This window comes from Haplochromis burtoni, unplaced genomic scaffold (genome assembly GCF_018398535.1).
Source record: "Haplochromis burtoni strain Fernald_Lab_line unplaced genomic scaffold, NCSU_Asbu1 Contig_287, whole genome shotgun sequence".
In the NCBI taxonomy this organism is placed as follows: Eukaryota; Metazoa; Chordata; class Actinopteri; order Cichliformes; family Cichlidae; genus Haplochromis; species Haplochromis burtoni.
The window spans coordinates 730,544-741,851 of NW_024582648.1; the positions used below are offsets into that span (position 1 = coordinate 730,544).

General features: G+C 39.5%; 1 protein-coding gene across 1 annotated transcript in view; it reads left to right on the plus strand.

The window, feature by feature from the left end:
* The window catches only part of b4galt5 (UDP-Gal:betaGlcNAc beta 1,4- galactosyltransferase, polypeptide 5), a 35,879-nt gene extending 26,785 nt beyond the window's left edge, over positions 1-9,094 (plus strand). The window contains exons 5-9 of the mRNA XM_005940265.3: positions 1,464-1,580; positions 1,747-1,934; positions 2,026-2,148; positions 2,601-2,702; positions 3,953-9,094. Coding sequence (XP_005940327.1) covers positions 1,464-1,580; positions 1,747-1,934; positions 2,026-2,148; positions 2,601-2,702; positions 3,953-4,100 — 678 coding nt within the window. The 3' untranslated portion in view covers positions 4,101-9,094. The remainder of the gene's footprint in view (positions 1-1,463; positions 1,581-1,746; positions 1,935-2,025; positions 2,149-2,600; positions 2,703-3,952) is intronic.
* Positions 9,095-11,308: the final 2,214 nt, after the last annotated feature.

The window sequence follows — 11,308 nt, forward strand, 5'->3', positions numbered from 1 at the left end:
ACACGTTGCTAAAAGTAATGTTGGCAATAGTAATGCAAGAGTTTCTACTCTCAGTGTTCAGTGTTTCAGTGCAGAGTTTGCATAGCAATGTCAAATGAACAGCAAAACCTTAAAACTGCAATGAAGACAAAAATATTGTTTCCACAAAAGTTCATTTTTTTCTGCGTTTCTGGGGCATTAGACAGCAGCAGAAACTCTCCATGAGAACACGAGAAAGGTGTGCTTATTTATACACAGAGCATAGCATAGCAGGAGTTACTTCATAAATTACTTATGATAAATTATCAGACACTGAGACAGGATCGATCTCACAGCAAATGAGTATTATGTATAATAAATAAGCAATAGCAGTTTAATAATGGTCTGATCTGTTGACGTCTATGCGTGTGTTTAGCACACATAATATCGGTCAAGTACTGTGACTGATTCCGGCATGTCTGATTTGAAGCTGTGAAGAATATGTGAAGCTTAGCCATAAATACTATCACCGTAACAGTAGTAAAGACAGCACAATAACATATTCTCTACCTCAACAGGGCTTCAATGTCACCATGGGAAGGAAATGATGAGAGGAATTATCAGAATTTCTCCTATGTACCTTTCCTTTTATGCCCTTTCTTTTATTCTGTTGCTCCCTGTGCAAATAAGATTGATGGAGCTCTTCTATTTGACATTCAAATTCCAGAAAAAGTACACATAAACAGAAAGTACAGGAAGTAACCTAAATTCCAGCCTGTGTTTGTGCTTTGCAGTATTGTTTCAGTCTTTAATCTTTAGCCTAACAGTACTTTTTTTTGTGCCCAGTAGAGTGATCTTGCCTTCCATCTGTCTGTATCTCTCTCACATTCCTTTGCCCCAAAGGACCGTGTATGGTCTGACAGCATTTCTTCCCCTGTTTATCTCATTAGCCAGCAGTCTCTCTCTCTCTCTCTCTCTCTCTCTCTCTCTCTCTCTCTCTCTCTTTTTTTTTTTTTTTTTTTTACACCTGCCTCTTTTCTTAGCGTCTCCTAGCCAATTATATTCTGTGAATATTTCACTTTTTTATTGATCTTCAAAAGAAAGTGCAAAACAAGAACAACCATTATTACAAATCTATGGAGAAAAATAAACGGTACACAGTCATTCAGCTGCTCAGTGGGTTTTCTTTTGGGGGTGGGGGGGGGGTTGGACTGATCCATGTCACTTCTCATTGTGGAAATGACACTCTGCAAATCCGCCAATCTTGTGATGAGTCAGGTGCTAATTGGAATATTTTAGTGGTTTCACACAGCACATACTAAGATACTGATCAGGATGTCCACATCGGACATTGGGGAAAGTAGTATAATGAAACATGTTTCAGTATTAGTGTTGATTTGGACATGTAAAGGTGCTATCTACTCTAACTCTAACTCTACTCTAAATTTATCCCTATATCTTTGCAATTTATTCAAGTCCCATGTTATTCTCCTTTGTGTACCTAGGTGGCAATCCTAGTTCCCTTCAGGAACCGACATGAACACTTGCCCATTCTCCTAAGACACCTGGTGCCAGTGCTGCAGAAACAGAGACTCCACTTTGCCTTTTATATAATAGAACAAGTAGGTTCACTTATTTTCACAATCAATCAATCAATTGAATTCAGAGGTAAACAACTAAATGAATTTCATCTCAAGCCACTGTTTTATGGAAGTTATAACCCATTATCTTCCCCCTTTTTTTTTATGAAAAGGCAGCTATACCAAAGTATCATCTTTTTTTCTTTAGGCGGGTACAGAGCCATTTAACCGAGCCATGTTGTTCAATGTGGGCTACAAGGAGGCTATGAAGGACCTGAACTGGGACTGTCTGATCTTCCATGATGTAGACCATCTAATGGAGAATGACAGAAACTACTACGGCTGTACGGACATGCCCCGACACTTTGCGGTCAAACTGGACAAGTATTCTTACATGTGAGTCCTGATTATTGTCTTTGGGGAATTACAGAGTACATGTGTTCGGACGCAAAAAATGAATCTCAATATGTATAACTGTCCCTCAAAGGCTGCCGTATAATGAGTTCTTCGGCGGTGTCAGTGGCCTGATGGTTAAGCAGTTCAAAAAAATTAATGGATTTCCCAATGCATTCTGGGGCTGGGGAGGAGAGGACGATGACCTGTGGAACAGGTGAGGGCAACTTGTACAGACAAACACACACTGGCCTTTCTGATAGAGCTGCAGCATGTTGTTAACAGTAGTGTTGACATTAGGCATCCTCAAGTGATGAGGTAGGCCATTTGGCACATAGAAGGCTTTTGTATTATATTGTTTTTTCCCACTTCGGCCCAGAGCGTTTCCCCCACCTACACAACTCACAGGCAGCTGTACACACAGAGTAAATCTGTGTGTACTGTAAATACTGATTCTCTTGTATATTTGTTTCCATGAAATCCTTCCTTTTTGCCTTTACTATGAAATCTTTCTGATGTATTTGGAGCATGTTATTGACTATTTGAAATATTATAGCTCAGCTATCAGAGGCATTATTGTGATAATTATTATAGCAGGATCATAAACACAATGCCTTTTCCTCCCAACTGTGTACAATATGGATTAAAATTTTAAAAATGTTTCTGTAGGGTGCAGTTTGCCAATTACACAGTAAGCAGACCACACGGAGACCTGGGACGCTACATGTCCATTCCACATCACCATCGTGGAGAAGTGCAGTTCCTGGGCAGGTTGGTGTCCTAGGTTTTCACAGCTCACTTACAAACAGTACATAATACACACTCCCAACCAAAGGAGGAAGCTGATAATTGCAATGAGGCTTAGACTCATGTGATGTAAGCCAGTCACATGAAAAGCCAAAGCAGTACCTTTGATAGAATTTCCACTCTTTTAAAGACTTTGCATGTGATATGCTCCTATGCTTCAGGGCTAAATTCCTGAGTAACTTAAAAATGGCCCAAAGAGTAAATGTTTCTTTCATATAGTTTTACATAGTACCACAGTACTAAGTGGAATTTATTTTTCACTTATTTAACTTTAAAATAAGCCTTAAATTTAAGCTACTCATATACTCATATCATTTAGGGACCTACTAGAATACGTTTGCACATTTTATATCAAATTATTTTATCCCCCCCTGTTTGAAATATTATGTTTTAGCACCTTTGTCTTCTAAGCCCAGCCTGGTGGTCACTTTGCCTGACTAAACTGAGGCAGCAGAGGTGTAGCCCTCTGCCTCAGTTTAGTCAGCTTTCACTTTTACTCTGACACTTCCAACTTGAACTGTCTGTGATCATTTTGCGTGAAAATGTCACTGAAACAGCACAATGCTCCTTTAATTTACATGAATGAGGATATTTGTTACATAGTGCAGCTGTTTGTTAAGGAATTTCTGCAGTCCAGAGCTGTACTTTGGCAGCTCGCCTGAATGGGAAGGGTGGTTTCCATTAATGAAGTCGAGTAACTTTTATTCATATCACACCCTGATATGAATTGATCCAAAGCACTTTCCAGCTTTTTAGTCATCTAGTATGCAAAAGTTTTCTTCTGTTGAAAAATGTATGAAATCGATGGTACAACATAGCAGAAGACTAAAAGAGTCCAAGGGTGTGTATATATAGTCTGTGTTAGGCCTGAAGCAGACTCCCCCCATGCCAACTCTGAGATATTTTAGAGTTGTTTAAAAAAACCGCTGTGGTTAGAATCAGTGGCTGATTGAGAGGCAGTGGGCTCTTGCTTAGTTTTGTTGAAGCAACTGCTCATTCTTTGTCAAACTTGTAGCTTCGCACATTTAGTGATGTACATAAGTAGTAGATTACAATCCTGGGCCACAAATAAGGTATTTTTGGCTGTTTAGACAAGAATCACTCCATTTGGCACAAACACTGGACTTTTTACATTTTGCCATCCTTTTCACATGTAATGAGAGAAAAGTGCTTCTTACAGTGTTCTGTTTTCTCCTCTCATTTTGCACCTGCAGGTATAGTCTTCTCCGTCACTCAAAGGAGAGACAGAAGGTGGATGGTCTTAACAACCTAAACTACTCCCCCCTAGTGTCCAGAAGGCCTCTCTACACCAACATCACAGTCAGCTTGAGCAGAAAGCTTGCACCAATAGCTGACTACTGACGTAGGCAGAGCTGGACTGCAAAATCAAAGTCCTTTGGGACATCAGCCATATCTCACCAGTTGCAACACTGCTTAGGACTTTTTAGTTGACAGATTTATTGCTTTGTTTATTTTGGTTGTATGCAAAAAAAAAAAAAAAAAGGAGAATCAAAAGCATATGTTTGATAAATCATATAAGAAAATAGGGATAAATGCTGCACTTGTTTGTGCCACAGTCCATCACTCCTCTCATCTGGGCTTATCTAGACTTCAGTCTCCACATGCCTTTTGCACCATTTTGGCCTTCAGCATTCATTCCTCAATTCATTTTCTTCTTCTGTCCATCACTAGCTCCACGTGGCACCTCTGTGCTCGATGATTTCGATAGGTTATGGTACACATACGTTTAAGTGCACGCACGTATAAACACACACACACCACACATGCACGCAGAGTTTGGCTTAAATGTGCTGACATTGTCCTAAGGCTATGACTTTTCTTTTTTTTTAATTACTTTTTCTCTTGCACTTCTTTCATAAATGCAGTACGCCTGTGAAAACATTTGCATGCACACATAACACGACACATCAACTTTAAGCGAGTGGACTCTTGCAGCTGGTTCTGCATACAGTATGCCAAATCTACAAGAAAAGAGAGCAAGAGAAGACGACATAGGGAGTTAGAGGCTGTGGTTATATGTTGTATGTGAAATAGTTTTTCTTTCTGAGTTTAGAGAATATTGTTTCCTTAACCATCTCTTGTGTTTTGTCTTTCAAGCACACGATTTAAAGACTGATGTTTGCGTAATTGCATGGAATGTCCTGCCTGCCTGCAAGTGGCTGTATGTTGGAGTGCAATGTTCATCCTGTTAGCAATAAGCTGTAATATCAGACAGCAGAACTTTAGCCCTGACTTCCTCACTATACAGATGCAATAGCGCGGGTGCTAGCATGCCCTCATTGGACTAGAGAGAAGAAGTGACTGCGTATGCAAACTTCACACTCAACCCAACTTTGCCTAAGCAAACATGCCACCCTGTTCAAAAGTTGTGTGTGCCTGTTTGCGTGTCTGTGTGTAAGTGAGGGAGAGCTATGCAAATGGCCTGTATGTATCTCGTTGTCGGTTCAAAGTAATCGGGGTGACCTCCCAGGTCCCTTTGCTTCTGAAGCTTTGACTGGCAGGTTGCAGACCTCACTTGGCATGCAGGTGTGAATTCGGGCCAGGGAGAGATAAACGCTTGCCGTTTTTTATTTTTAGGTTTCGTGTCTTCAATGTTTACTCACCTTCATTGTGACAAAAGAGAATTGGAATTAGAAAATACTTGATTGCTGTAACTGTCACTGGTGTTTACAGAAGCATTTGCTTTGTTATTTTGCAGATTGTGTAGTCTTTGTAATACTGTTAGCCAGCCCTGCTTCACTTTGGGCCCTGTGAAAATACAACTACCATTCGATGGCTGCCTTTACTTTTTAAATGACACCTATTTCTTTATCAACATTTCGATTGGGGGAGAAAAAAACACAGCTTGTCTCAATCCTTATCTGAAGTGTCAGGTTATAACCACTGATTAGCTTTGTTAGCTTGTGGCCAGGCTTTGGCTTGTGAGATTTCTTGTGAAATTCATTTTTCTTTTGGTGGAGGGAGTTGCTCTAAACAGAGGTTTATGTTCAGTGGCATGCAGCCTTTCACTGTGCATTAGACACAGACTCTGGCAGTACATAGAAGTGTAATGCTCCTCTCTGATTTGTGTATTTGACAGTGTTGATTTCAGTAAAATCCCAATACTGTAAATGAAGTTCCTTTTTAATATATCGTACAGACTTTACTGTCCTCACTGTCTGTCCTCTAGTCATGCAGCTACTTCATTTCACACAAATCGCCTTGTACGCATTACTTAACATGTACCTTTTTGAGGAAAATATTGGTGGTTGACTTAATGTTGTTCCCACAATGAAATATGGAGCAAAGAGGCTGGACCTCATTTTATTTATTTTTTTGGATTATTTTCCTTAATTGTTCAGTTTTTATTTTATTTTGCAGTTAATGTGACAGTTTCATAGGTGACACAAACTGATATAGATGCACTGAAATGTAGTCATGCGTAATTGTGCGGGACGGTGAGGTTCAGGTCTGTGTAAATGAGGTATATTCCATTTCATTCAGATTCAGATTCCCTCTTAAGATAAAGCATAGATAGATAACTGCTTCTAATGAAATGGAATGGGACCTGTAGCCTGGTATTAAATTGTAATCTCATGAGCAGACATATTGGAGGAGGCCATTTTGTGTGACAACCACAGGAAGAGCAAGACACAGAATCAGACAATGCTACTGGTCACTGTCTTTCACTGATCACCTCCATTATACTAATTGATGATCAATGGTGCTGACCTTCCAGAGGTCCCTTCCAGGGACTCTCTCTGCGTGCTTACTGGAACCAATCCCAACATCACAGAGGCTGGTATTGACAGGCAAAACATCCTTCAAACTTTATATTTTAATTCCAATTACAGGAGCAGATGTTGAGCATGTTTACATCCATACATTTGTAAGCCTGTTGCCTTTCCACCTTAAAGTTGATCCAAATTGCCGCAAGCAGAAGCACGTTTACTTCCTAGCCTATCACCCAGGAGGTGTCCAGTGGAAGTCACAGACAGTAGCAGCATTTTAGTTGAGTTTTCTTTTCCACGTGCGTTTGAGTGAAATGGCTAAACCTTTCCGAGGTCTACCTATCCTCCTAGGTTTCAAAGTTTCTGTTTTGTTTTGGGTTTTTTCCTTTTGGTTTTGCAGCACTGATGACAAAATTATTTATAGTGACCTTGTTGTGAACAACTGGTAGGTTATTATTCTAGGTCTTGATACCTACATAATGCACTGTATATTATATCTTTTTTATGTTTCATTGCTTTAAATTAAAAGCTAGGTGGACTTATAGCAAAAGCCAAATGGTTTTAAATTGAGTGTTCAGGTAAAGAGATGGACCACACGGGCCCTCTTAATACAAAGAGGCCCTCTGATTGAGGCCTGGTTAGGGTCAGTATTAGGCTCTATACTCCACAATGAAGAATGAGCAGCTTCATAAGCCAACACCATCTTTGAGGAGACTAGTACACAGCTTTGGCTATTTTGTGACCTTGCAACAAGGACAAGTGAGTCAGTACTTCTGATTTTATCTAAAACAGGAAGTAGATTGATTTCACTTGGTGATAAGAGCATGTTGGCTAGTCTTGTTCCAGTTCTATCTACATAAATAAAATAAACCTGGTGTCAGTCCAGACCCAGACCAAGACTGCTGCTCACTAACGAGTCTTCATCGTTCCATTATCTCACCTCATCCATTCTGTGCCAGTTTAAATGAAGGGACCATTCTTTGGGCATCTGACAAAACTGGCAGCCTTAAAGCTTCTTAATTTATTGCAGTGTTTTTTGGGTTTGTTCTTGTTTTTGTTGTTTCGTTTTTTTTCCATTCAAGTTTTTATTTTATTTTTTTATAAGCAAAAATATTTAAATTGAAAAAAAGTGCATATCAAGATAATTATCATTGTAAATATTGTTGTGTGTAGTGTTTTAGAAATTCTATAAGGTCTTAATTCACTACAGATGCTAAAGAACAAGGCTTCGGGAGGGTTTGGTTTGTGGGTTTATCCGGTGCCATTTAAGTGCTAGTAAAGCTTACAGAGTGACATCAATGTTTTTACATCACTGCTTCCCAGCACAGACTTTTTGTTTCTGATGGAAAGAATAACCTCATTTCATAAATTTTCAATTCCTCTCACGATCTCAGAGGTGTTCTGCATCCCGCAGACCTCCCTGTATTTTAACGCGCTGTCGCAATGCAAGGCACATGTCGTGGCAGACGGAGACGTAAAATCCTTTGATGAATTTAACTGTCCTTGTGTCTGCATGTGATGTTTCTTTTTAATAGTGACAGCAGCTGAGATAAGGCGCAGGTCACAGGAGAGCGCTGCGGGATAGCAGTGTTTCAGCCAAAAAAACAACACCTTATGCTTACAATGCAATGAAACACAGGCACCCAAACCAGCGACCACAATCCACTCCAAAATCCACACAAATTATTTTTTTGTATGAAAGCTAACTATTAAAAAAAAAAAGAAAGAGAAACAATACAGCTAAATTTAAAATTTATCTCCTCTGATTGTAAGGAGAGACGATCTCCTTGAACTGAAGCCATTTGAAGCCACTTGTCAAAACTTGATGTCAGCCTTATGTGGATCCGTTTGTGTATCGGCATATTATCTTTTGATTATTGAAATTTGTATGATGGAGATTTTTCTTTTATACCATCATTGTTATTGTCAGAATACACCAATAAAAGTAAAACTTGTAAAGATAGCTTTCTGCCTGCCTGTGTGTTTGTTTCTCTGTCTGTGTTGAGATCAATCTCCATTCTGTGTGCTGACTGGAACGGCTGCCTCTTCCCAGTGTGGTCAGTGACTTAAATATTATAAATCACAACAAGGATACACTTCGCACACGACGACTACTTCACAGTGTAAACACGTACACGCAGACACGCTTGCTCTTAAGAGACCTTCAGTTTATATTTCATCACTTGAACAAGATGCAGAACACAAACTGGCCAAGTCGGTCAAGAGCAGCCAATACTGGAGCTCAGCTGGAAGTTGCATGCAGTAGCTTGAAATGGCCTCTGCTAGGCTCCTTAATTAATTTTACTAAAAACATAAATGCATGCACGAGTGCAGAAGGGCTCTACGTTGACAGCAGGGGATATAAACAGCATCCTGTTCCTTCTAAAACTCCTTCCTTAACAGAGGTTTTTTGTCTGTATTTTTGGCCTGTGGATCTTGTGATTCACAGTTAACAACAAAGTTCCAGTATGCTGGGGCCAGATTCCTCTTTTTCTTTAAGTGCAGTCCTATTTTTCCCCACTTATGTCACTCTGAATGCTCTGCTGTCAGTTAATACTGTACAGACCGGATCCTCAGACAAAAATGATCCTTATTCAGACCCTCTGACCTATCACCCAGTGGGGGGAAAAAACAAAAACAAAATGAGTAAAACCCCAGTGAGGTCATTTAAGACTCATTTAATCAAAGCCGCTCCAGCCCTATGGCGTTTAGCACATTTAGCTGAGTATCTCCAGCGGTTAACACAAGCGACATCTGATATTGAATTTTCTTATCAGAAAAGGAAATGCAAAAAGGCAGGGAAGGAACTCAGAGTGAATTCCATGGACTTTGTGCACCACTTCTCACAATGGATCCCATAAACTACACATGCACAAGGAGAGGGGTGTGCTTTATTATATGATGTGCTTGGAAGTATGCAAAAAACATACTTACTTCTCCCCTGCTGTGTAAAAGCAGTGTGTGTGTGTGTGTGTGTGTGTGTGTGTGTGTGTGTGTGTGTGTGTGTGTGAACATAAATCAACATACTTAAAATGTAATTTGTTTTCTTTTCCATTAGTCTCAGTTCCTCCAGCTTCAAATTCACTGCAATCCCCAAAGCCCCTCTTGACACATTGGGAAACCTCTTCCTTACCGCCACTGTAACAAACAAAAGTCACAGTTCTATTACTTTTATCAGAGTTCAAATAAAAATAGCAAACAGATATTTCTGTTTATATAGCTACAGATATATTTCACACAGAATTCTACCTCTTTTTTTTTCCCTCAATGGAAAGTCTATCCAGTTCACATTACAGTAACACTAACACCCCTTTATGTCATCTCCTTACCCTCCAGCATTCATAAATCTGTTGACCAACCACTACAATGCATCATCACCTATTTCTATAATTTTTTTAATGGTTGCAAAGTAAGTTGTTTGTGCTGTATAAAATTTTAGATACACAGAAAGTCTTCACTTACTAAATATATCTGTCATAGTTTCCTTATCAAGAGCAGTTCTTCGCTCTGCGCCAATGTCCATTTTGCTCTGTCCTCCTATAAAAAACATGAATATTTGAGTGTCTGACTAGTTTTAGATTTCCAAAAATCTGATCTTTGTTCATCTACACATTTGAACTACAATAATATGCTTTTGAGAGATACTTTTATGGATACTTTTTGGTAAATAAACTGGTGACCTGTTCTAACGTTTGAATCTAAGGTTTATTTTTTAGCACCTGGCGGCTCTTTTTTGCTTCTCATCCATACAAAAATCTGCCTACTCTTTCACGTAATTCAGTTTATTTTGAAAAGTTTCAACAGGATCTTGAGCTTTATTGTGAAAGGTTTATTTGGAAAATAAACAAGTGGACACGGGATGGTTTTACCGTGGTTGTAGCTAACGACAAGGCATAAAGATAGTCGCTTGTCCATCCCTAGTGTGGTTATATTAAATATAAGAGAAAGAGAGAACTTTAAGAAATTAATATAAGAGAGAGAGAGTTTCAACACAGACACACACATCTCGGTGTTTGTTTTATGTGCTAATTGCTTTAATTTTTTTTTTTTTTTTTTTTGTTTTTTTTTTTTAAATGACATCAACAGCAGTATGCATTACGTGCCATGGCAGAGTTCAGTTTACTTTTTTTTTTTTTTTTTTTTTTTTTTTTTTTTTTTTTTTTTTTTTTTTTTCCTTTTTTCTTTTTAAGAAATAGGACAGGGGGAATGAATGAGAGAAAGAGGGGGAGAGAAAGAAAGAAAACCAAAGGGGAGAAGAGACGGTGAGAAGGGGGGAGAAAAAAACAAAAAAAAACAACAACAACTCCTGGGTCACCTGTATGGAGAAAAAAACAAAAAAAAACAAACAAACAACAAAAAAAACAAACAGAGGAGACAGCAAACAACAAAGAGCAACATAATAATAGAGAAAACAAAGCACCATCACAATAAACTAGCTAGTCATAGATATCAATAGTTACTGAATAATAAACGATATTGTGCAGCACGCAAGATAGACAGCGCACAGTGTGCTTTGAGGCAGCAGCCAAGAAAGCTTTAGTCCGCGTCTGTGAATACCCATGTGTACACCTGTGTGCATACCTGTGTGGATCAGCATGCTTGCATTCCAAAGGTTTCTCCATGTAATGATCTGCTAGGGAGTGTGGGGGGGCCACAGCCCCGTCCTCCAGGGTGTGAAGCGGGTATGGAGGAGATCAAAACTCCAGACATCCAGAGGCCCCCAGAACACAAGAGACCATGGAAGACCAACAGAGGGGCAGCCGCGCCACTGTTCCAGTAAGAGCTGAGGAGAGTCCCAGATGAGGGCTCGCCCAGCAGCCGCGGAGCAGAAGCCAGGGG